The 24577-nt window shown below is 35.4% G+C and overlaps 6 protein-coding genes across 9 annotated transcripts; 1 reads left to right on the top strand and 5 right to left on the bottom strand.

The window, feature by feature from the left end:
* The first annotated feature begins 854 nt into the window (after window positions 1-854).
* LOC108854510 (uncharacterized) lies at window positions 855-3840 on the top strand. Its single transcript, XM_057008900.1, has 9 exons — window positions 855-1421; window positions 1567-1656; window positions 1815-1919; window positions 2028-2260; window positions 2347-2478; window positions 2582-2836; window positions 2926-3143; window positions 3251-3404; window positions 3543-3840. The coding sequence occupies exons 1-9, from the start codon at window positions 1253-1255 to the stop codon at window positions 3759-3761; spliced, it is 1575 nt and encodes a 524-aa protein (XP_056864880.1). The 5' UTR covers window positions 855-1252; the 3' UTR covers window positions 3762-3840.
* Window positions 3815-6249, bottom strand: LOC108854513 (polyadenylate-binding protein-interacting protein 7-like). Of its 3 annotated transcripts, none has more exons than XM_018628091.2 (5): window positions 6104-6249; window positions 5178-5697; window positions 4662-5102; window positions 4438-4562; window positions 3815-4345 (listed from the first exon to the last, which is right to left on the bottom strand). In XM_018628091.2, the coding sequence occupies exons 2-5, from the start codon at window positions 5667-5669 to the stop codon at window positions 4060-4062; spliced, it is 1344 nt and encodes a 447-aa protein (XP_018483593.1). In that variant the 5' UTR covers window positions 5670-5697; window positions 6104-6249; the 3' UTR covers window positions 3815-4059. The 3 variants fall into 3 exon arrangements, with proteins under 3 accessions (XP_018483593.1, XP_018483592.1, XP_018483591.1); XM_018628090.2 differs by having other exon boundaries at window positions 6088-6245; XM_018628089.2 differs by having other exon boundaries at window positions 6013-6245.
* A 2129-nt stretch (window positions 6250-8378) lies between these two features.
* Window positions 8379-9706, bottom strand: LOC108850817 (F-box protein DOR-like). The gene has a single exon (XM_057008702.1). The coding sequence runs from the start codon at window positions 9698-9700 to the stop codon at window positions 8483-8485; it is 1218 nt and encodes a 405-aa protein (XP_056864682.1). The 5' UTR covers window positions 9701-9706; the 3' UTR covers window positions 8379-8482.
* Window positions 9707-10028: 322 nt separating this feature from the next.
* Window positions 10029-12223, bottom strand: LOC108852859 (probable serine/threonine-protein kinase PBL12). Its single transcript, XM_018626336.2, has 5 exons — window positions 11716-12223; window positions 11055-11190; window positions 10802-10938; window positions 10594-10717; window positions 10029-10502 (listed from the first exon to the last, which is right to left on the bottom strand). The coding sequence occupies exons 1-5, from the start codon at window positions 12127-12129 to the stop codon at window positions 10036-10038; spliced, it is 1278 nt and encodes a 425-aa protein (XP_018481838.2). The 5' UTR covers window positions 12130-12223; the 3' UTR covers window positions 10029-10035.
* Window positions 12224-13535: 1312 nt separating this feature from the next.
* On the bottom strand, window positions 13536-18256 carry LOC108854516 (fatty-acid-binding protein 2). Of its 2 annotated transcripts, none has more exons than XM_018628093.2 (11): window positions 18117-18256; window positions 15598-16010; window positions 15276-15495; window positions 15106-15181; window positions 14921-15023; window positions 14749-14817; window positions 14593-14629; window positions 14445-14519; window positions 14311-14362; window positions 14184-14228; window positions 13536-14092 (listed from the first exon to the last, which is right to left on the bottom strand). In XM_018628093.2, the coding sequence occupies exons 1-11, from the start codon at window positions 18126-18128 to the stop codon at window positions 13995-13997; spliced, it is 1200 nt and encodes a 399-aa protein (XP_018483595.2). In that variant the 5' UTR covers window positions 18129-18256; the 3' UTR covers window positions 13536-13994. The 2 variants fall into 2 exon arrangements, with proteins under 2 accessions (XP_018483595.2, XP_018483596.1); XM_018628094.2 differs by lacking the exon at window positions 18117-18256 and adding an exon at window positions 16248-16477.
* On the bottom strand, window positions 17894-22776 carry LOC108852163 (fatty-acid-binding protein 2). The gene is made up of 10 exons (XM_057007704.1): window positions 22481-22776; window positions 19962-20374; window positions 19640-19859; window positions 19470-19545; window positions 19285-19387; window positions 19113-19181; window positions 18957-18993; window positions 18809-18883; window positions 18675-18726; window positions 17894-18592 (listed from the first exon to the last, which is right to left on the bottom strand). Exons 1-10 carry the CDS (start codon window positions 22490-22492, stop codon window positions 18543-18545), a joined length of 1107 nt encoding a protein of 368 aa, XP_056863684.1. The 5' UTR covers window positions 22493-22776; the 3' UTR covers window positions 17894-18542.
* Between the last annotated feature and the right edge of the window lie 1801 nt (window positions 22777-24577).

Consider the following 24577-nt stretch of genomic DNA (forward strand, 5'->3'; position numbering starts at 1 on the left):
ATTACAGCTGGATAAATAAATATAAAATTATTTTCTAAAGTATTTTAAATTTTAAGATTAAAAAATGGAAATATTATAAATAAAAATATACACATTTTATATTTTAATTTAAATTCACAAACAATATCACAATTTGTTTTATAGAAAAATAAACTAAGACTATTCATTAAAAATTTTAAAAATCAATATACTGCATATACATATATAAACGAAACAAAATATTATTTTAAAAATTTTAATATAAGTTTTCTAAACAAATGTAATTAAAATTATATAAAAAATAAACATAATATTATTATTAATCATATTATATTAATAATAATTATATTTTATCATAATAGTATGTTTTTATATTTTTGTAATATGTTAATATTAGTAATCTATTTATTAAACTATTGCAGCATCTTATAATCAATCAATCACAAATATCCTGCAAACACACCAATTTTTAACTATTGTACTAATCATACAAATCGCTTAAAAACTTTAGAAACCGCAACTATTAAAATTCGTAAATTCTGCAACCTCATCTATAACCGATGTGTTTCAGCCAGTCAGACCCTTAGTGTGTGTTAGTCTTCTTATTTATTTCGAGAATTCGAAAATAGTAGATCATTTTTAATAATCTATAATATGTGCTAAAGAGGGGAAATCAAAATTCATATTCCAAAAATACATCAAACATAAAAAAAACAAAAAAAATTGGGAATAATTCGTCAAACAGGTAAAAATAGAACAAAATATATTTTAAGACAATTATTACAAATTCAAAATTTTAAAAGTTAAAAAATAGTACTAATAAACCTAGGTAATATGGAAGAAGCGTTTACTTCTGTGGTGTGAGAGTTTGAATAGTAGTGTGGTGGTCACTACTCATTACATTCTCCGATTTTGGATCTCCACGCCGATAAAGCCAAAAACCCGCCACGAGAAAGCTTCCACAACCAAAGCAAAGCAAAGGCAAAGCAAAGCAACCCTCTTTCTTTCATTCCGAGGTTTCTAAAGCACCATTTTGTCCACAATCAGCACTAATAAACCCTAAAAGAAAGACCTCTCTTTGATTCTTTTGACATCCCTTTTCATAGTCTTCTTAACATTCCCCGATTTCGAAAGTGAATCACTTTCGATTTTGATTCCTTTTATAATAAATCTTCCATGCAATGATTCCTTATTTCGAATTAATGCTTTTGGCCGATTCTACAATAAAAGCAGAGAGCGGAGGTTTAGATCTTTCCCTCAATGAACAACAACAATGGGTGCTCTCAGCAGAAGAAGAAACGTTGGTCTGATCGATTCAAAGGGTTGCTCCAAACTGTTTCCTGTCTTAAACTCTCCTCCTCCTCCTCCTCTTTCTCTTCCTATGTCTCAGCCCAATGGACCCTTCTCTTCTCTCGTCATTTGCGTCACTGGTTTATCCAAAGGTCATACCTTTTTATCTATACATTACTCTTTTGATCTTGCTCCTTCATCAATTTTGTTCTGAAATCAATTTTTCATGCAATTCAGATGCTGTTCTGTTTTTGTTGACTGGTTTGATATTGATTTTTGTGATATAATGTTGGGCAGAAGCAAGGACACAAGTCAAGGAAGCGACAGTGAGACTCGGAGGCGCGTACAGTCCTCACCTTCACCTCCGATGTACCCATTTGGTTGTCCACATATCCTTTTTTTTTCTTTCTTATTGCATTACTGTTTGGTTATTATGACTGTAGAACCTAAGTATGTTTTTTTTTTGTGCCCCTTTCTTAGAGATGAGTAACTTTTTGATTTAGTTGATTGCAAATTTTATTTGGGATGATCCTTAACGATGTCTTACAGCTCGTGTGGACGTAAGTTTGAGCACACTTTGAAACATGGTGCAAGAAATGATCTCTTTGTTGTTACTCTTGGCTGGTTTGTAGATAGCGTCAAGAGAAACCGTAAGTTTGCTTTCTAACTATTTTTTTCTTCTTCTGGTTACTGCTTCAGTAAAGTAACTTTCTAGTTATTAGGAGTCTTGAAAGGTTTTGTATTGTGTAATATTGTAGTGAGGATGAGCGAATCGCTTTACATTGTCAAACAACTTGGACAAAATAGTGAAAAGGTGGATGATCTGACATGTGTTTTTGATCTCCAACCTGTTTGTCGTCCTCGTACTATTATGAAGTCCCACCACCAAGTATCTTCTTCTGGAACAGAGAGTGGCACTAGTGGAGACATGACTCTTTCCGACCATTCCATCTTTGTGGATTCAGACATTTCTGATGAGCTCCGACTCAAGGTAAGTTGTGTGTTTTTCAACAGGCTCCACAATCTTTTTTCTTTTCAATCTCGTTAATTAGATATTGTTGTTTTTTTTTTGTTTAGGTGTTGAAGGTTGCTGGAGATCAAGGAGCAAAGGTTGTAGATACATGGTTTGTTGGTTGCAATGCAAGTCTTGTAGTGTGTGAAGGTGCTTCTATCCAGAAATATCTTGGCCATGTCAACACCATTGTCTCTGTGAGTTAGATGAGAAAGATAATTTAAAAATGATTTAACAGATTTGTTTGGTGATGACTTATATACATGCTTGCTTTTGTGTGTGTGCGCGTTTTCATCACAGCCACTATGGGTTTTGAAAACAGTGGAGAGGCAACGACAAAGAGTTGTTCACATGTCACCTGATTTAGCCAGACAGTTAGGATCAATGCTTGAAAATCTTGAAGATGGTGCTGAAAAGGATGTTCTTAATATTACCGATGAAGGTAATTCTCAAGACGTTGTTCCTAAAATCAGGAGTAAATCGAAACAAGCAAGGAAAGAGACTGTAAATTTAGCTAAAACTGGTGTTAGGAGACGACGTGCTCGCCATATGCAGGTATAACTGAGAATCTTGTTTTTCTTCATTCCCTAAAGTCTTTAAGATTATGAATTTGGAGGTTTGTTTCTCTGTTTTGGATGTGATAGACTTGTCAAAACCCAATAAGACGCATAACACAGAACAACCTGCTGGAGAATATTTGCTGGACAGTATCTGAAGCAGCTGCAACTGCCACTATTTTCACTGATTCTTGCACTAGCAGCAGCGGTTACATCACTGAACCACCCCAGCCTTCTTCTGTTGCAGAGGAAGGGAAAGATCCAGTAGCTTCTTTTGCAAACTCGACCAGGGCACTCACCGAGAGGTTCCTTTCCGCTCTTTTACGTATCATATTCTTAATTCTTTAGTTAAATTGTTTCCAGTGATAAGCCTTAGTGCTGTGGTCAAACTATGTTTTATTTGCTGGTGCAGCGAGAAGACAGAAGTCATTTTTAAAGACAGCTTCCTTACAATTCTATATCCAGCTGATCGGTTCTCTGAGATGGGGCCTTCTTCTCGGACTTATTTCAGTGATAACGGTTTCACTTGCCTTCAAATCTTAGACTATATCCACACATTTTATCAGGTATACCTTCCTTGATGTTTATGGAGCAAGTCATTGTATATATATCCATATATTACCACCTCTGTTAATAACCAGTCTGATGAAATGTGTTTGTAGTTTCACAATGAATCACATGCTTTGCTTGTACTGATATTGCAGGAGAACTTGCCGGATAATGAGATAGAGCTCGCAATTCACACTGATTCAAGGCATGCCGACCGTCTCAGAACAGCTTATTGCAGCAGAGAGGCATCAGATGATGGATACATGGCTTTCACAAGAATAGAGTTACTAGGAAGCAGGAAAAGTTTCGAAATGCTTAAGCGTGTGAATGGAGAGAACAACAGTAACGTCTATGAGCTCATGATTAGAGCTTGAATCTAGAAAAAGTCTTTTGGAGTATTTGAAGCATTAACAGATTTACAAAAATATGATAAGAAATGGGTATTAACATCTATAGAGTGAAACTGTATAAAACCATAGAGAATCAACAAAAAAAAAATCATGAAAAAGCCCCACAAAAAGATTAACGTAAGAGGTGTATAAGTTGATCCTCTCTGATGCTACAAACCTAAAACATTTTTTCCTTCTTACTTCATCATTTTTCAGCTACTCTCTCTTCCCATGTACAGAACAGATACAACAAAATGAATAGCATGGCGACATTTTAAGTGTGTCAGTATATGATGACTCTGAGGAGACCAGCTTGAGGCTCGGAATAGTCAAGGCCTTCTCCTTCAAGTAGGTAGCGCTGTACAGCAACAGGGAGTCTAGCTGGTGTGCGGGAACCCCTTGTGTGGTGGCCAGTCCCTACACATATGTAAACCTGAAGCCTCTCTTGTGTTGCTCGAGCTTTGCTCCTCAACACGCTCAGCTCCTGCTTCAACACCTGAAGTGCTTCACTCACGTGTAATCCATGCAAGTCTATTATTCTCTCGCTTCCCCCTTCACCCACTGGGTTCCTGTTATTATTATTTATTCCTCATCATAATGGTTTGGTTTTCGTTTTATATAAAATAATAGCAGAGACTCTTGAGGTAACAGAAAGTCAAACCTCTGACGGTAAATGGCTTCTTGAGCTTTCTCATGAGCAGCTTTCATCTGCAAGTTTTGCAACTGTCCCTTGGCACTTAGGTCTTTAGCTAAGGCCTTATTGCCAACAAGGTATGCTTGTCTTGCCTAGGCTCAACCAGAAAGAAACATAAGAATAGAGTGAGCACACAGGATAAATAAGGCTGGACAATAAAAGAGATCACCCTCAAGGTTCGGCCCCATTACCTGCTCAAAGTATACATTCCGCAGACGAGCATAGTCACGTGCTTCCTCGCGATACTTAGAATACATATTACCAACGGCGTCCCCGGTCTCCAGCCAGACAGGAGCAGGTCGACTTGGTGCTCGATTATGCAGCTTATCAGAGTACATACTCCCACTCTTGTAAGCACCACCAGCCAAGGGTAGAGAGTTTCTGCTGGAGCCAATAGCTGAGGAGTCTGCTGAATCGTTTGGTTGATACTTCCACATACCAGAATCCGGGGAAGCTAACTTCTTGACAGCAGAGACATAATCTGACTTGAAGAAAAACATGTTGTTGTTGTCCTTTTGCTGCTGCAGACCATCCCCCTGGCTAAGGGCAGGGAAATCCATGGGAGTAAGATTAGGAGCAGCAAAACTCTTTGGGCTCCTCTTCTGATTCAATCCACCACCATCCACTTGTAGCTACAGCAAAGGGATCACTAGTATGAAACAGATGATAACAACAACAACCAGATGATTGATTGAGTAAGAGAATACCTCGAGCTGAGTAAGCATCTCAAGTGTGGAGTGCAGATCACAGCCATTAGCAAAATACACTTGTGCTAGACTTTCAGAAGCAAATCCAGGGAACTGAGACGCAAGAAAATCCACAGGACCCACCTCCATTTCCCCATTACCATTAGCATTATGTTCTCCAGGTTGGTCTGAAAACATAAACCTTCCTCTTCCTTGACTAGCACAAGGAAACTTTTCAGCTTCGTCCAAGGACAGGGAAGCTAGTGAGAAACTCCCAGAATCATCATAGTCATTATCTTGAGTCATCAAGTTGAAGTCTCGGGTAATATCATCAGGAAGTTGGTGATTCCAGAACTGACGCGCTTCTTCTTCTTCATCTGAATGGCGTGATGCAGCAGATGATGATGATTCAGGTAATGAAGGAGAGCGTAGAGTAAATGGAACAAACTCAGCAGCATGAGGGTTCAACGTTGTTGGTGGTTTGGTACTCTTTTGATGGGTGTTAAAGCTCATTTCTTTTTCTTTCTTTTTATCCTAAAACCTGCAAAAAGAAAACACTTGTCTTTTATTACACACACACAGTTTAAGTGGTATTGCAGCTTTTTATTATGCAAATAAAAACAAAATCTCAGTTTTTTTTTTTTTTCAAAATATCAGTTTCGTAGCAGACAGAACACAATAAAAAGCTAAAAATTTAATGCTACAACAAATCCATAACATTCCTTGTTAACTCTAGAAAGATAAATTGAATTAGCGTAATCCAGAAATAGTGGAAAAGAAAAAACCAAATCACAATCTGTTTCAAGGGATTATTCGAGATTTGGGATTAAAAGGAAGCCAAGCAATTTCTCCAAACCTTTTGCGGAGTGGATCCATGGAAGATATACGAGATAAACAGGAAGTATAGAGATAGAGAGATAGAGAGCTTTACAGGTTTTGTGGTTAACCTAGGGATTCGAGTTTTGGGGTAAGCGTCGTCGTCGTCTTTGTATTTAATGGCTCACTTCTCTTAAATGTTTTTTGGACCAAAGCTAATAATAAGTAAACACTTCCACCAACCACAAGATCTATAAAAACAAAACACTCCCCAACCTTGCGCAGCTTAGATTTTTTTTTCATCACAAAGATACTAAAAGATACTATTAACTCGTCAAACTAATTTAATTAGTTTATTATATAGTTTATTAAGATTTTTAAAAAACTTATAATTTTAATTGACGTGTTATCTACGATTTGTACCTATTGGAAATATTTAAATTATTAAACATTTATCAAAAATAATAATATAAATCATATTCTAACTAATTTACTCATAGTATTTTGTTTAAAATATAAATATATATTTCAATTTATTAAAAAAATATGTGAAAAAGTTATAACATTCTCTTTACAAAAATTGAAATCTTTCTTTTTACAAAATAATACATTAGTTTCTTAACTAAAAATATAAAATAATTAAAATTAATATAAATTTAAGGACAATTTTCCTAAATAGACGTATAAATTTTTGTCATAAAAAGAATCTCTAAGGAAAAAGTAACCAAAACATTTCATTTAATACGAAAAAATTATACTTTAAATATTTAAATTTAAATAAAAATTAAAAAGTTAAAAATATAATATTTCTATAGTTTCGAATTACATATTTTTAAATTCAAACTTTTTAGAAATTATTTTCTAATTTTCCTTTTGAAATTTGAAAATGTACTTTTTAAAAAATTAAAATTTTAATATTTATTTTTTATTTTATAAAATTTTAAACATCAATCCTAAAACTCCATCACTTTAACTTTAGACCATTTAGTTATAACGCTCCTCACCTAGTGGTTACAGACTACAATGTCTTTTCATAAAGTTCTTGGGTTCGATCATGGGAGATGTACATTTTTTGTTTTAAAAAAAACTCTAAACTATAAGGTTTAGATTATTTAACTTTGGGGATATAAGTGTGTATTTTGGTGATTTTAATCGTTATAGACTATATTTGTGACAAACGTTTTTAAGGATATCCTAGCGTATTTCTCTAAATGTAATTATATTTTTTTAACGTTGGATATATTATACTATCACAAATTATGAAAAATATTACGGATAATTTTACATTCGATAATTTTACCTGCTTGATGAGGATTTATGTTTGACTACATCACTTGAATCTTCCTATTAGATCCATACTAGCCGATACTTTTTGCGCCATGCTGCAGATCTCCTGTAAGCCGCTTCTCTGGAAATTTAAACTCAGACTTCCTTGTTATAAAAACATTAATGAGCTCTTAGTCAAACTATTGGATAAAGAAAACTTCCACTAAATGTAATTATATTTACAAGAGAAAAATTTTAATTTAATTTTTATAAAAAAGTTAATCGTAATTTATTTCCTATAGCATAAATAATATAAGAAAATCATATGAATATGATGGGGTAGACGTATTTTATTTTTGTAAACATGCATTCCCATTCAGTGTTTTCACCAATTGAAAACATTATCATAAAAGCTTGGCTTCCTCTACATGATGTAGAAAAGGTGTGAATTCCCAATGTTAGAGCTAACAATAAAAATCATCAATCTATAGCTCTTCTTTCAACTTATCTCTAACAACGACGATCAGAAAACTACATATCTATTACTTAAAGAAGCTTCACATTCTCAACATAGTTGAGATAGGAGTTTAGCCTCTTACCCTGAAGCGCTTCCATTCCTTGGATTCAGACTTTTCTAATAGTCTTGCTCTTGACATTGTAGTAGATAACATAGGAAGGCACGTACCTCCAAGAACCCACAGCTCAAATCTTTTACATGATCGACTTACATACCAAGAATCTTCTGACGACATAAGAAAACCTAATCTGCCATTGTAGTTTGTCAGAGTTGTCGAATGAGCTCTATTGAAACAAACTACCATAGATTCCACCGAACTTCTCAGTCTTCAAATCAAAACAAACTACCATAGATTCCACCGAATACCTGCATTCCATAGCTATATACTATATGGTACAAAACGCCACTGACGCATATCCACTTACCAGAAGAATAATGTGGTATGCAACATTATAAGTGAGATCTTAAACAAAATAATAACATTCTGCTAATTTCATGGATCTAGAAAGTAGAAACTCTTACTCTCTCTCTCTATCATAACATTGAAAGATCATATTCTAAACTTCTCTGTTTTGGATTTTAGTATATACATTCGCAAAGAGTCTGTAACAAGAAGAATACCTATATCATCCACAACAGGCGGACCTTTTTCAAACTAAGATGCTAGAAGAAAACGAAAACACACAAAATGAAAACTTCACAGCTTGTCTCTCACTTATAAAGCTGCTTAAAGAAGCTTCACATTCTCAACATAGTTGAGATAGGTTTTGAAACTCCTACCCCGAAAGGCTTCCAGTCCTTGGATTCCAACTTGTGTGATGGTCTTTCTCTCCACGTTGAAGTAGATGACATAGTAAGGCACGTCCTGGTAGCTCGGGGACAAGACGATCTCATTGGTACCAACCATTCCAGCAATGTACATGGTCGTCTCTGCAACCACAACCTCCTCCCAGCAAGGTGGTAACACGTATACATGATTGGACCACTCGTGTTTCGCAGCGTCAAGCAGAACCCACAGCTCAAGACTCGTACTTGCTCGAGTAACAACATTATCATGAGAATCTCCAGACATAAGCAAACCTAGTTTGCCGCCGTAGTTTACCAGAGTTGTTGAACCAGGCATTGCTGCTTTACCGAACTTAACAGAGCTGAACTTCTCAGACCTCAGATCAAAACAAACGACCATAGTATTCTCATAAGATCCGACTGCTCTAGCTGCGTAGTAGAGAACACCGCTGATGCATATCCACTTACAAGAATGCACATGTGGTATGCAACATTCGACCAACCTCCATGATAGTTTCTCTGTTTCTAATGTCAGAACTTGGTGCTCCGCTGAGATCCACTCATCACTCACACGCGAGTTATTCATCGACAACACCTTGAACTCTTTCTCCATGGGCTCATATCCAAGATAGCTTTTCACTCCATACATCTGTCTCGAGATCAACCTAGGCGTGGTCAAGGACTGTCCCGTGCTGGGGTTACATATCACCGGGACTTGCACTGGCTCTTTCAGCCCCTTAAAGAACTGGTCAGGTTCATAACAGAAGAAGCCGTTGGTACAACCGTAGAATCCATTGGAACGTGGGAGACACGCAAGAGGGTTCGAGGCTACAACGTGCGAGTTCTCTTTGGGATTTTCAGGCTGAGGGGACGAGATGAAGATAAACTCGCCGTGGTGATCTTCGCATGCGAAAAGAAGCTGAGGGCGAGCAACAGATTTGGTCAAGAAGGAGTCTGTGAAATCTTGACTGCGAAGCATGGAGGACAAGAGCTTGGAGGCGCAACGACATCTCGCTATCGACTTCGGCGGCAGCCTCGAGAATATCTCCATAGCGAGGTCATTAGGTAGCGGCAGGGAGTTGCGTTGACCTCTGGTCATCGATCTTGTAACGCCTCGATAAGTGGTTAGACCACCACCCTTCGAGCGGGGTGGTTGCATGGCGGAGACACTTGAATTGAGAGTTCGTTATCGTTCTTGGAAAGACTTGAGTTCGTATCCAACTCTTTGTGTTCGTGTTGGTTTGGGAAGAGTCTTTTTTTTTTTAACTTAATAACAATTATTTATATTATTTGTACATGAATCTTTTTTTTTTATAGAAAAAGAGTACATGCATCTTGTGTATCATGTCTTTTCTAGTTATAGAAGGGAAACTAATCTGAAATCCCAGATAACTAGGAGAAATAACATCGCCTTTCTATCCCAAAATTTATGGAAGAAGGCTCTTAGAACTAAAGATAAGAAGTGCATATATATAGAAGAGAATATGATTTATTTCAAACCCCACTGTTCTGCTTTGCCCTGGATTCCTTGTAAAGGAGAGAATCTGAATAAGCGATATCCACTCTTTTCTGGCCTTTACGGTGATGATGCCTACTGTTTCTTTTACCCACAAACTTCTTTGTTTCTTTGTTGTTACTATCACGCTCCTTTGTCTCAACTTCTTGAATAGACTCCAATATCTTTACTACGTCAGACATTGTTGGTCTATACTTGGGATTTTGGCTTAGACACTTGAAGGCTAAGGCAGCTGCTGCCTGAGCTGCCTCAATTTTGTACTGGCATTCGAGCCTCGGATCAATTATCCGATCTAGCTTTCTTTGGTCCCTCAACATTGGCCGCGCCCATTCCACGAGGCTTTTTTCTTTTCGTGCCCGGGTATTGTCCACTGACCGTTTCCCTGTTATCAGTTCCAACAGAACGACTCCGAAACTGTAGACATCATTCATTGTCGTCAAGTGACCTATCACATAAATAAACAATCATAATAAATCTCAAGGATATCTGTTATTATATGGTAAAACATTTTTTTTTAACTCTAACAGAAGTGTTACCAGTCATGATATATTCGGGTGCAGCATAACCTTGTGTTCCCATCACTCGAGTTGTTACATGTGTATGTTCTCCTTCAGGGCCATCTTTGGCTAGGCCGAAATCAGATAATTTTGCGTTATAGTTCTGCGAAATTCACAAAATGGGATCAAATCAGTTATTTAAGTTATATATAGTGCTTACAGTATGAGAGAAGAGAAAAAAACTCACGCAGTCTAACAATATGTTGGAGGTTTTGAAGTCTCGGTAGATGACAGGTTTCTCTGCTTCATGGAGGAAAGCTAAGCCTTTAGCGGCTCCAAGGGCTATCTTCACCCTTATTCCCCATGACATTGCTACACTATTTCCTGTTCCAACTTAAAATTATTATTAAAATGCTGTTTAGATTTAATGTAAAAAGTGAACTGACTAACAACTCAACCAAGTTAATATGTACGAGGTAAGAGTTTAGTCGAAAACGTACTTCTAAAGAGCTGATTCTCCAAGCTACCTCGAGGCATGTACTCATAAACAAGTACTCTTTGCTCTTCTTCACAACAAAATCCTATCAGCTTCACAAGATTTTTGTTACTTAGCTGTCCCAAAAAGAGTATCTCCGCCTTCAAATTTAAACAAAAAAGGAAGATCACCTAACGTTAATTTATATACAAAATTAACTAAAAGTCTAGGAGAGAGAAGTCACAAAATATATTCAATGAAATACTGCAATGTCAGCACAATGGACTTTCACCCTTAGAGGCTGAATTCCAAATTTATACCTACATTTGTTATTTATTCTTACTGAAACAAAACTACAAATAATTCTAAATTCGAACTAAATTTCAAATAGATAATTCATAGAAAAAGTAGTCGATAAACTGCATATGCTTTAAAGAATATTCATCGAAATAATGGTTACAATAAAAGTAATAAATCAGAAATCAATTTTACTTTTGTATATAGTTTCATAAGATATCATTACAGAGAACGCCTATTATTTATACTTCTTTTAAATTTGAAATTAATTTTCTCCTTCATAATTAGCGACGAACTGCCATTTTCTTCTTCTTCTCTATAATATTGGTAGAGTTTTGAATCTAAATCGAGACACTATTGAAATAGAGAGATAGAGAGATATTATGTACCAGCCATTCTCTATGGCCTTGGTGACCATGGAGATCAAGTGCCTTAACAGCAACCGGTTGGGCTTCTAAGCCCGGTTTGACCTTATCATCAATGAACCCTTTGTAAACCGGCCCAAACCCTCCTTCTCCCAGCATGTTACTTCTTGAGAAATTATGCGTAATCACTCTCAGCTCAGACAAGGTGAACATACGAAGCTTTTGAGATGTGAAGGAGTTTGAGAGATCATCCATGACCGACATGGGCGAGCTTGGATCACTTATGTCTGATAGCGACAGCCTCTTGATCGCCGGACTTGTTCTTATTTTCATTGCTTTGCCCTTCTCCTCTCCTTCGTATCTACTCGCGTTCTTTGTCTTGTAACATCCTAAAAACAGAGATGTCAATGATGTCTTCTTGTTCTTGGTTACCGCCATTTTCTTCTTTTTCTTCTTCAACTTTTTGGAGAAAATGGAAGATAGGTATAGTCTTTTACTCTTTTTGATGAATCTTTTGTAGTTTGCGTAGGTTTAGAAATTAAGGGTGTTTTAGTTAACCTACTTGTCTTCAAAGTCCTGTATTTATAGTGGTTGTTGTGTCTTATTCGTAGTGACTGACCTTGGAACTTTCTAGGGACATTATATACTGTAAAGGTGTAATTATTTGTATGTTAGTTGTAGCACAGAAAGTATTCATTTTCGGGATATTGTATTTATTTGTTCAAATTTCTGAGCTAAAATATTTTTTAGGGGAGACCATATTCATTGTTCTCGTTATCTCCAACAATAACGAGATGTTAGAAAAAAATACAGTTTATTTTATCATATTTGTTTTCTAACTTCTTAACTGAACATTTTAATTTAGTGAACGTAATAATGTTTGATTGTGGGTTCTTTCTAATGTACTTAGACTCATCTTTCAAAAGTCTACGTACTAGCAAGTATTTGGTTATGTTTTCAATGAATTTAAAGGTCTACATTCCACTAATTCGATATCTTTATAAAAAAACTTAATACTATATAATAGTTTGTGTTGTTTCTAATCATTAATCTAATTTTTAAAATAATTTGGTACATATTTCCGGCTGGAGGTTATAGATTACGCACAAGGGAAGATATGATTCGCCTTGTTCAGAGGAGAATGAGAATGATTAGGACATAATTGGATGTCCGTTGACTTTGTTTCTTACGTGATATAACAGTTTAATGAAGAGGTAATGAAGCGAACAAATCCGTCCCTTTTATTTTATCACTCTTATTTAATGATCAATTAATATCAAAGGGTTGGTGCTGGTTCTCAGGTACATAACATAACTTCCTGGCACATGTTTTATATTGCACCGTTATTCTTGTCGTCAGAATTCAGTATCAGTTAATCGGAGTTGAGTAAAAAGGATATTTTTATGTATGTGCTTGTGATGCAATCATGCAATCTGGTATTAGATACCATCAAAAACGTGTACACAAAGTTTAACATGCTGTTGGGAGACCTTCTTAATAACACACAAGTGGGGAGCAACTCTTACTGAAATATACAAGGGAGTTTTATTTATATGGAGTTATAAAGTAAAATGTTGAATATAAAATTAAAACCAATAGAATTTCAACTATTGTCAAGTTACGAATCCTGCTCACCAAAGGAATATTAAGCACATTTAAAGTCTATCAATACATCTTACAAAAATTAATCATTACATACATTCACAGAACTGACGAAGCAGGACGACCTAAATAGATGCTTCTTCGGACTTGGTCATCGGATCCGCCTCTCTCTCACCACCATAAAACATATTGTGACCCCAACATTTTTTTGATTAAATCAAACTGTAATATGGGAATATAAATAAAGAACAAATAGTGTTTTTTTATAAGAAAAAATAGAGAAAATGTGTTAATAGTATAAACATTCCATGTATAGAGCGGAATCTTACACTATCCACTGGATACACGCACGTCGTTAAATAAACCGATTATATATAGCTATGACGAAGTTTCGTTACAGTTGTCCAAAAAAAAAAGTTTCGTTACATAACTGAATAACTGATAAGCCTTGTTGAAAAAATATTATCAGTGCCGGGGTCAGGGCTTTGCAGGGGTTTAAGCAGAGATTTTTGGCGGGCCAGGGTTTATTTAGAGCTGAGTTTCTACAAAATAAAGCTGGGTCGGGTAGGAAGCCACTTACGTACATCCCTGAGTACTTATATTCCGTATACGAACTAGAGAGACATGGAAGATTCCGGACCCAAGTGGCCTTCTTCTAAAAACTCAAGAGGCCCATTGGTCAAAGTCTATAAATTGATTTTTCAGCAGCTCTTTAAGATTCCCACAACGTTCCTACCAATCTCCTCTTTTGTCTGCTCAGACACCGGAACATCTCCAATGTACATACCAAAGAAAGCTCCTGCAAACGTTGCCAAAATCTCAGACCCCTTGGGGACTTTCGGTACACAACAAAACAAAACATAAAATTAGAAAAAGAAAGAAGAACTAACGACAAAGATCCTTGCTACGGACAGCTCCAACCAGGTTACCGCCAACTGCAAATAATAAACCATATGTTACAGAGAGAAGGAAGCTAAGATTTGTATAAAGAACTCATCGAGTGTAATAATTACTCACTCTCTGTGATTAGTTGTCCATCAGCTGTTCGTCGAAAGTCTATCACTGTTCCCTGAAAATAAGCCCCTAATATTGAGTCTTAAGCCTCTAGTGTATGTTTTTGAGTATAAGCATTTATGTAGCCATGGAGTTACCGCGGGGATTGGAATGTCTTGTGTGAAGAATGATCCAAAATCATTCAAGCAATGGAAGTTAGTCTTGGGATTTGCCTGACAAAAAAATAAAATAAAGGCTTATAATATTTTGCGCAAAGCATAGTTCACATCGTGTAACAGAGCTCACCTTCACCAAACGAGCACGCAGAGATTTCTCAAAAGCACTGAAAAATAGACAATCAAGAGAACAGCTTATTTATTGTAATGCTTCAAATCATCAAATGGCTAGTAAACATATTAAAAATCAATTAGAAAGATCAAAAATGTAAAAACTTCCACTTACTCTCTCACAGTATTGATCTTCAAGCCATTGTAGTTAACCACAAGCCTAACACTCATAACAATATCCTCCCTGAAAAAAATGAAAAAATGTCCAACTAGAAACTAAAAAAACCACACCAACTAAAACAGATTGAAATTTCAAAACTCAGTCAAAAAGATGTATGTAAATATACCTTAAAAGATCTTTGTATAAGTCATCACATCTGCCGAGTTTGGTCCCGGGAATAGAGGCATACTTTGGACCAAGCTTCTGGCAGACGGACGAAGGATGAACATCTAAAGGCAGAGAATGTTTCATTAAGATAGCAAAAATGAAAAAAAAGTATAGAAAGACACAAAAGCTAGAGAATGCACTTACAAAAACCAAACGCATATACTTTAAGAGATTTGATTTTGATGATCTTCATTGTCCGTGATCCCGTTGCAACAAGCACCTTTTAAAAGAAAAATCGAGATTGAATCCAAAGCTTTTTAAGAAAGTGAAAATCTCCCTTTTTGTTAGACTCAATATGCTATAGGAAACCAAACCTCAGAAGTTAATCCGGATGCATTTTTCTTTAACAAAACCGGGAACTCGATCCCGGTTCGAGGCTCAACTGTTGGTCTTTTCGCGTCCAGTTTGTGAAAACTCAAACCACTACTCCTACATTCTTCACGTCGAACCTGACAAGACCTATGATGCTCAATGTTGTTGTTCGAAACTTGAACATTATTACTCCCTAGAGACAAAGCAAGTCCATTCACCGACCTAAACAAAAAAAAACATTACAGATCAGAAACACAACCCAACCCCTAAGAGGAGAGGTGCTTTACACAAATCCGAACAAAAGAAAAAAAAAAAGAAACTTACATCAAAGAAACAGCCAAGGAGAGGACGGAACAAGAATGCAGCCTCTCAGCTTCATTAACAAAATGCTGAATAGTTGATTTAGAGATATTTCCAAAAAAGGCAGGGATTAGATCTTTTGATCCATTGTGAATATGAAACACAGAGAAACTGGGATAACAACAACTCTTCCTGACCACACGCTCATCACAGCAGCTCCTCCATTGGTAGTTAGAAATCTCCGTTCTCTGGAAACTGTTGTTGTTGTTCAACCAAGAAAACACAGATCCTGTGAACTTGGTGATGCAACTAACTGCTTCCAAGGCCAAGCTTCCGGGTACATGTAAAAGACTCCTCTTTGGTACTAAAATGTCTGATACGTTCCCGTCATCCGAATCCATTTTAAATATATTACAAGAAGAGAACTTAAAACGGTTCTGCACAAAAGAAAAAAAAAACATAAATCAAAGAAAGGTTAAGATCAACTTTCTAATAATCATCGGATGAACGATCTCAATAACCAGAGGCGTGAAACGAAAGGTTGTAATAGCTCAAAAGAATCAAAAACACAAAAAGGCAAGAAGAGGCGAATTTGTGATTCTTTTTTTTTACATTACGTATTAGTCAAATAATGTGAGGAATAGATTCATTATTGCGATTTGCAAAAGGATTACCCGCGACGTAAAAGAGTGAAGCTTTTTTTGTGTTGTTGTTTTGGGATCTCTTGACGACAAAAGAAGGAATATGCTTTCCGGCTTTAGAACAATAACGGCGACCGAATAATGACGCTGGCCGCTGGCTGGGGTGGATATTTTATTTCAGGGTTATTCAGTGACAAGGACAATTTTTTGGAGCAATTTTGTTTTTTTTTTTTTAAAACGTGGGAAAAATAATTTCGACATCGTTTTTTGGTAAAACTTTTTGACATCGTTTGCTTCTTATATACTTCTTCTGTTTATAGGTGTCAAATGGGCGGGTCGTCCATTGGTCGTCCACGTCCATATTTAAATGGACTTAATATGGACATACCCATTTTTTCCATAGGTTATTAATGGACAAAATATGGATGACCAATTAAAAAATGATCTTTATGGGTTTTGGGTTTCATGAACATGGGTTGTCCAATGGACAAAAAAATCTAGGGTTTCAAAAAAAAAATTGAGTTTTTCTACCAAAACCGAAAAATCGGGTTTTCTCGCCAAAACCGAGAAATTGAATTTTCTCAGTCAAAATCGTAAAATCGCAAAAACTGTAAAATCGGGGTTTTCCGCGAAAATTGAAAAATTGAGGTTTCCCGCCAAAACCGAAAAATCGAGTTTTCCCGCCAAAATCGGAAAATCGAGTTTTCCCCCAAAACTGAGAAATCGAGTTTTCCCGCCAAAACCGGAAAATCGGGTTTTCCCGCCAAAACCGGAAAATCGGGTTTTCCCGCCAAAACTGTAAAATCGGGTTATCCCGCCATAACCATAAAATCGGGGTTTCCCGCCAAAACCGAAAAATCGGGTTTTCCCGCCAAAACCGTAAAATCGGGTTTTCCCGCCAAAATCGTAAAATCGGGGTTTCCTGCCAAAAACATAAAATCGGGTTTACGGCCAAAACCGCAAAATCGATTTTTCCGTCAAAACTGCAAAATCGAGTTTTCCTGCCAAAACCGCAAAATCGGGATTTCCCGCCATGACTGGAAAATCAGGTTTTCCCACCAAAATCGTAAAATCGAATTTTTCCGTTAAAACCGCAAAATCAAGTTCTCTTGCCAAAACCAAAATTGTTGTATTTGTGAACTAATGTATTGTTGTATTTATGGATTAATTTTAATTTTATGAACTTGTATATATAATTATAGGCTTATAAATTAAAATCTAAAGTTTTTTTATATGGTCTATTATGGACTCTATGGCAACCCATAAAAATATGGGTTTTAGTGGATATGGTTCTTAATAGACATGGTTCTAATGGACATGATCACTCTTTGTCCACACACAATAAATGGACAAATGGATACGGGCTAATGGACGTGGACTCGCCCAATTTACAGCTATACTTCTGTTCCATAAAATTGTAATTTTGCAGTTTTTATACACTTTAAAAGTAAAGTTACAATGTCAGTAATGGTTTTACTTTAGTACATAATTTATTTATTTTAAATTACTACAGATAAAATGGATAAAAATTAAAAATTTATATTGAAAACACAAAACTACTCTATCTTTGTGAAACAAATAAAAATTTCAAAACTACAATTTCCGTGGAACCGAGAGAATAATATCATAATTTCTATCTTTATATTTAATTTTATTCAACATTTATTATAATAGTAAAATAAAATAAAATTACTTGAAATTGCAGCTGAATTTCAACACACAAATTATGATATTTCTTATAAATTTGCTTTCTATTAATACTTTACCTTTCTCTCATACAATTTTTTAAATAAAACTATTGGTTTACATTATGCGAAAGTGATTAATTTATCTCCCACAACCAATAGGAAGGAATTGTTGTTACATATGAATTTGTTCTGTTGCAATCAAAATCGGTCATACCATTGGCCTCATGATCTGCTCATTGAAAAGATCTCCTCCACTATCAAGAACTGCCTCAGCCCTCAGACCTGAACACGACTCCCTCGCCAGCGAATTGATCCAACTCTGTTCTCTATGTTATCGGCGTGATCGCCTTCCTGTCTTCCTCATGATATCTTTTTGTCTTGTTTCTTTCTAACCAGGTTCTAACTATTTCTCTCTGCCAGCGAATTGATCCAACTCCCTCACGAGTACACTTCCTTGTGGAACTCTTCCTCTATTTTTGTTTGGTACCTATTGGTATTATGGAGTTTTGTCTTACTTTTTCAGTTGTGTCCTTATACGTTGTTTGTTTGGGCTCTACTATTGAAACATTAAATCTCAGACCCCTTGGGGACTTTCGGTACACAACAAAACAAAACATAAAATTAGAAAAAGAAAGAAGAACTAACGACAAAGATCCTTGCTACGGACAGCTCCAACCAGGTTACCGCCAACTGCAAATAATAAACCATATGTTACAGAGAGAAGGAAGCTAAGATTTGTATAAAGAACTCATCGAGTGTAATAATTACTCACTCTCTGTGATTAGTTGTCCATCAGCTGTTCGTCGAAAGTCTATCACTGTTCCCTGAAAATAAGCCCCTAATATTGAGTCTTAAGCCTCTAGTGTATGTTTTTGAGTATAAGCATTTATGTAGCCATGGAGTTACCGCGGGGATTGGAATGTCTTGTGTGAAGAATGATCCAAAATCATTCAAGCAATGGAAGTTAGTCTTGGGATTTGCCTGACAAAAAAATAAAATAAAGGCTTATAATATTTTGCGCAAAGCATAGTTCACATCGTGTAACAGAGCTCACCTTCACCAAACGAGCACGCAGAGATTTCTCAAAAGCACTGAAAAATAGACAATCAAGAGAACAGCTTATTTATTGTAATGCTTCAAATCATCAAATGGCTAGTAAACATATTAAAAATCAATTAGAAAGATCAAAAATGTAAAAACTTCCACTTACTCTCTCACAGTATTGATCTTCAAGCCATTGTAGTTAACCACAAGCCTAACACTCATAACAATATCCTCCCTGAAAAAAATGAAAAAATGTCCAACTAGAAACTAAAAAAACCACACCAACTAAAACAGATTGAAATTTCAAAACTCAGTCAAAAAGATGTATGTAAATATACCTTAAAAGATCTTTGTATAAGTCATCACATCTGCCGAGTTTGGTCCCGGGAATAGAGGCATACTTTGGACCAAGCTTCTGGCAGACGGACGAAGGATGAACATCTAAAGGCAGAGAATGTTTCATTAAGATAGCAAAAATGAAAAAAAAGTATAGAAAGACACAAAAGCTAGAGAATGCACTTACAAAAACCAAACGCATATACTTTAAGAGATTTGATTTTGATGATCTTCATTGTCCGTGATCCCGTTGCAACAAGCACCTTTTAAAAGAAAAATCGAGATTGAATCCAAAGCTTTTTAAGAAAGTGAAAATCTCCCTTTTTGTTAGACTCAATATGCTATAGGAAACCAAACCTCAGAAGTTAATCCGGATGCATTTTTCTTTAACAAAACCGGGAACTCGATCCCGGTTCGAGGCTCAACTGTTGGTCTTTTCGCGTCCAGTTTGTGAAAACTCAAACCACTACTCCTACATTCTTCACGTCGAACCTGACAAGACCTATGATGCTCAATGTTGTTGTTCGAAACTTGAACATTATTACTCCCTAGAGACAAAGCAAGTCCATTCACCGACCTAAACAAAAAAAAACATTACAGATCAGAAACACAACCCAACCCCTAAGAGGAGAGGTGCTTTACACAAATCCGAACAAAAGAAAAAAAAAAAGAAACTTACATCAAAGAAACAGCCAAGGAGAGGACGGAACAAGAATGCAGCCTCTCAGCTTCATTAACAAAATGCTGAATAGTTGATTTAGAGATATTTCCAAAAAAGGCAGGGATTAGATCTTTTGATCCATTGTGAATATGAAACACAGAGAAACTGGGATAACAACAACTCTTCCTGACCACACGCTCATCACAGCAGCTCCTCCATTGGTAGTTAGAAATCTCCGTTCTCTGGAAACTGTTGTTGTTGTTCAACCAAGAAAACACAGATCCTGTGAACTTGGTGATGCAACTAACTGCTTCCAAGGCCAAGCTTCCGGGTACATGTAAAAGACTCCTCTTTGGTACTAAAATGTCTGATACGTTCCCGTCATCCGAATCCATTTTAAATATATTACAAGAAGAGAACTTAAAACGGTTCTGCACAAAAGAAAAAAAAAACATAAATCAAAGAAAGGTTAAGATCAACTTTCTAATAATCATCGGATGAACGATCTCAATAACCAGAGGCGTGAAACGAAAGGTTGTAATAGCTCAAAAGAATCAAAAACACAAAAAGGCAAGAAGAGGCGAATTTGTGATTCTTTTTTTTTACATTACGTATTAGTCAAATAATGTGAGGAATAGATTCATTATTGCGATTTGCAAAAGGATTACCCGCGACGTAAAAGAGTGAAGCTTTTTTTGTGTTGTTGTTTTGGGATCTCTTGACGACAAAAGAAGGAATATGCTTTCCGGCTTTAGAACAATAACGGCGACCGAATAATGACGCTGGCCGCTGGCTGGGGTGGATATTTTATTTCAGGGTTATTCAGTGACAAGGACAATTTTTTGGAGCAATTTTGTTTTTTTTTTTTTAAAACGTGGGAAAAATAATTTCGACATCGTTTTTTGGTAAAACTTTTTGACATCGTTTGCTTCTTATATACTTCTTCTGTTTATAGGTGTCAAATGGGCGGGTCGTCCATTGGTCGTCCACGTCCATATTTAAATGGACTTAATATGGACATACCCATTTTTTCCATAGGTTATTAATGGACAAAATATGGATGACCAATTAAAAAATGATCTTTATGGGTTTTGGGTTTCATGAACATGGGTTGTCCAATGGACAAAAAAATCTAGGGTTTCAAAAAAAAAATTGAGTTTTTCTACCAAAACCGAAAAATCGGGTTTTCTCGCCAAAACCGAGAAATTGAATTTTCTCAGTCAAAATCGTAAAATCGCAAAAACTGTAAAATCGGGGTTTTCCGCGAAAATTGAAAAATTGAGGTTTCCCGCCAAAACCGAAAAATCGAGTTTTCCCGCCAAAATCGGAAAATCGAGTTTTCCCCCAAAACTGAGAAATCGAGTTTTCCCGCCAAAACCGGAAAATCGGGTTTTCCCGCCAAAACCGGAAAATCGGGTTTTCCCGCCAAAACTGTAAAATCGGGTTATCCCGCCATAACCATAAAATCGGGGTTTCCCGCCAAAACCGAAAAATCGGGTTTTCCCGCCAAAACCGTAAAATCGGGTTTTCCCGCCAAAATCGTAAAATCGGGGTTTCCTGCCAAAAACATAAAATCGGGTTTACGGCCAAAACCGCAAAATCGATTTTTCCGTCAAAACTGCAAAATCGAGTTTTCCTGCCAAAACCGCAAAATCGGGATTTCCCGCCATGACTGGAAAATCAGGTTTTCCCACCAAAATCGTAAAATCGAATTTTTCCGTTAAAACCGCAAAATCAAGTTCTCTTGCCAAAACCAAAATTGTTGTATTTGTGAACTAATGTATTGTTGTATTTATGGATTAATTTTAATTTTATGAACTTGTATATATAATTATAGGCTTATAAATTAAAATCTAAAGTTTTTTTATATGGTCTATTATGGACTCTATGGCAACCCATAAAAATATGGGTTTTAGTGGATATGGTTCTTAATAGACATGGTTCTAATGGACATGATCACTCTTTGTCCACACACAATAAATGGACAAATGGATACGGGCTAATGGACGTGGACTCGCCCAATTTACAGCTATACTTCTGTTCCATAAAATTGTAATTTTGCAGTTTTTATACACTTTAAAAGTAAAGTTACAATGTCAGTAATGGTTTTACTTTAGTACATAATTTATTTATTTTAAATTACTACAGATAAAATGGATAAAAATTAAAAATTTATATTGAAAACACAAAACTACTCTATCTTTGTGAAACAAATAAAAATTTCAAAACTACAATTTCCGTGGAACCGAGAGAATAATATCATAATTTCTATCTTTATATTTAATTTTATTCAACATTTATTATAATAGTAAAATAAAATAAAATTACTTGAAATTGCAGCTGAATTTCAACACACAAATTATGATATTTCTTATAAATTTGCTTTCTATTAATACTTTACCTTTCTCTCATACAATTTTTTAAATAAAACTATTGGTTTACATTATGCGAAAGTGATTAATTTATCTCCCACAACCAATAGGAAGGAATTGTTGTTACATATGAATTTGTTCTGTTGCAATCAAAATCGGTCATACCATTGGCCTCATGATCTGCTCATTGAAAAGATCTCCTCCACTATCAAGAACTGCCTCAGCCCTCAGACCTGAACACGACTCCCTCGCCAGCGAATTGATCCAACTCTGTTCTCTATGTTATCGGCGTGATCGCCTTCCTGTCTTCCTCATGATATCTTTTTGTCTTGTTTCTTTCTAACCAGGTTCTAACTATTTCTCTCTGCCAGCGAATTGATCCAACTCCCTCACGAGTACACTTCCTTGTGGAACTCTTCCTCTATTTTTGTTTGGTACCTATTGGTATTATGGAGTTTTGTCTTACTTTTTCAGTTGTGTCCTTATACGTTGTTTGTTTGGGCTCTACTATTGAAACATTAAGTGTTAAAAAAAAGATAGAAGGGATGGATTTTCTATTTTAATTTGGACTTCGGGCTTTCACTTCTAAGACAAGTAGATTCTAATCTATATTATTAAAAGAGAAGTACACATATAAAATATCCCTTAGTTTTCAGTGTTATTTACACTTCCATGCCACTGACATTAACTAATACTTTCTATTTTAATGTTGTCTTTTTCACTTTAATTAATGTGTTTTCCAAAATTAAATTTGAATTAAACACACAATTAAATAATACTTCATATTTTAATGCTTTGTCTTTTCCACTTACATTAATGTGTTTTCTAAAATTAAATTTGAATTAAATACACTTCATTAACTTTTCAATTAAATCAATATCAAATTCAAAAAAATACATTTTTATTGGACAAACAATTCATCGAAATTATAATATCAATTCTTCATTGAACAAATCTGAACGAAAAATTATCACCAAATTTAAACCGAAACTAGATAATATCCAAACGGATTTACCATTTTGGTATCTAGAGAACCATAATTAAACCTTATCCGAACGAAATATTTCGGATATTTAAATCATATTTATATACTTCAATATGTTAGCTATTTTTCGAGTTAATATCCAAGATATAAGCTATTTTAAGTTGATTTGAAATATAAAAAATAGTCAAAAGTAAACATCTAAAGTAGATAAACAATAATCAAAACACCAAAAATATATATATATATTTATTCTTCATCCAAATATTCAAGTTAAATTTATTTTAATTTTTAATTTAGGTACTTTACCTTACATTACTCAAATTTACATGTTATATTTTTTAGACTTAAGGATATTTAAAGATATATAAATTTTGAAAATTTAAAAATAATTTAAACGGGTTATCAAACCGGCAAATATCTAAATCAAATAGGAACCAAAGTTTATAAATACCGGAATAGAGATAAAATCTTTAAACTCGAAAATATCAAACCCGAATAAATTTTAACCGGATTCGAGTGGATACCCAAATACCTATTCCTAGCTTAGTCAATATAAAACAATCAAATATTATAAATATATTATTTAATATAAATAAATAAAAACTAAAACTGAAAATTAATACCCGTGCGGTCGCACGGGTCAAGATCTAGTGGTTTTTTAATTGAGTTTGTATTAAAGTGGGCTGGGAGCCACTTTTGCTACTCTTAACATTTCTAATTTTCATGTAAGAATCAGTTGAAAAAAAATTGGTCATACCAATACCAATAGGTAAATATCACACAGTTTATAACTCTTCCAGGAGAGTTAATAAAGCAGTTTTCAAGTAAACAATAACTATCGAGAAAAACATTCATTCGAAATGATTCAACGAGGAGAAACATTGGTAAAGTTTTACGGGATAAATTTCTGTGAAACTAATTTTGACAAGGCTTACTTTTGTAAAATAAAACGAAACAGTTTGAATAGGAAAAATAATTGATCCACCTGAAGCATATGTACCACCAGGAACCTGGTAACCTTCTCTAAAGTTTTGCTTTGATTTTACTTAAAAGCTCTTGCTAAATCTTATTTATCAAGTTGGAGATAAAATTTCGAATGTGGAGAAACCTGAATTCGAGGCATGTAGATCAGTACTTTGGTCTGAACAGCGTTATCAGCACTAGTCAGGTAAACCTGAAGTTACAGCTTTGAACAGCGTTATCAGCACTAGTCAGGTAATCCATACATATGACCGCGCAGCTCCAGACTGAAAAACACTTCCTGCAGCCTTCTACAA

Source organism: Raphanus sativus, chromosome 4, assembly GCF_000801105.2.
Source record: "Raphanus sativus cultivar WK10039 chromosome 4, ASM80110v3, whole genome shotgun sequence".
Lineage (NCBI taxonomy): Eukaryota > Viridiplantae > Streptophyta > Magnoliopsida > Brassicales > Brassicaceae > Raphanus > Raphanus sativus.

Excerpts from the sequence above, each read along its gene's own strand:
- LOC108852163 (XM_057007704.1), bottom strand. Across the intron at positions 19,182-19,284 it reads TTATACAAAGATCTTTTAAG|GGAGGATATTGTTATGAGTG; the intron begins GTATATTTACAT and ends CATTTTTTTCAG. Across the intron at positions 18,994-19,112 it reads AAGATCAATACTGTGAGAGA|TGCTTTTGAGAAATCTCTGC; the intron begins GTAAGTGGAAGT and ends TCTATTTTTCAG.
- LOC108854516 (XM_018628093.2), bottom strand. Across the intron at positions 15,024-15,105 it reads AGTATATGCGTTTGGTTTTT|ATGTTCATCCTTCGTCCGTC; the intron begins GTAAGTGCATTC and ends CTCTGCCTTTAG. Across the intron at positions 14,229-14,310 it reads TGGACAACTAATCACAGAGA|TTGGCGGTAACCTGGTTGGA; the intron begins GTGAGTAATTAT and ends TATTATTTGCAG.
- LOC108852859 (XM_018626336.2), bottom strand. The coding sequence starts at position 12,129 with ATGGCGGTAACCAAGAACAAGAAGACATCATTGACATCTCTGTTTTTA. Across the intron at positions 11,191-11,715 it reads AAGGCCATAGAGAATGGCTG|GCGGAGATACTCTTTTTGGG; the intron begins GTACATAATATC and ends TTAAATTTGAAG. Across the intron at positions 10,939-11,054 it reads GGAGAATCAGCTCTTTAGAA|GAAATAGTGTAGCAATGTCA; the intron begins GTACGTTTTCGA and ends AAGTTGGAACAG.
- LOC108854510 (XM_057008900.1), top strand. The coding sequence starts at position 1,253 with ATGGGTGCTCTCAGCAGAAGAAGAAACGTTGGTCTGATCGATTCAAAG. Across the intron at positions 1,422-1,566 it reads CGTCACTGGTTTATCCAAAG|AAGCAAGGACACAAGTCAAG; the intron begins GTCATACCTTTT and ends AATGTTGGGCAG. Across the intron at positions 1,920-2,027 it reads AGATAGCGTCAAGAGAAACC|TGAGGATGAGCGAATCGCTT; the intron begins GTAAGTTTGCTT and ends GTAATATTGTAG.
- LOC108850817 (XM_057008702.1), bottom strand. The coding sequence starts at position 9,700 with ATGCAACCACCCCGCTCGAAGGGTGGTGGTCTAACCACTTATCGAGGC.
- LOC108854513 (XM_018628091.2), bottom strand. The coding sequence starts at position 5,669 with ATGAGCTTTAACACCCATCAAAAGAGTACCAAACCACCAACAACGTTG. Across the intron at positions 4,563-4,661 it reads GGAATGTATACTTTGAGCAG|GCAAGACAAGCATACCTTGT; the intron begins GTAATGGGGCCG and ends GGTTGAGCCTAG. Across the intron at positions 4,346-4,437 it reads GAAGCCATTTACCGTCAGAG|GAACCCAGTGGGTGAAGGGG; the intron begins GTTTGACTTTCT and ends TAATAATAACAG.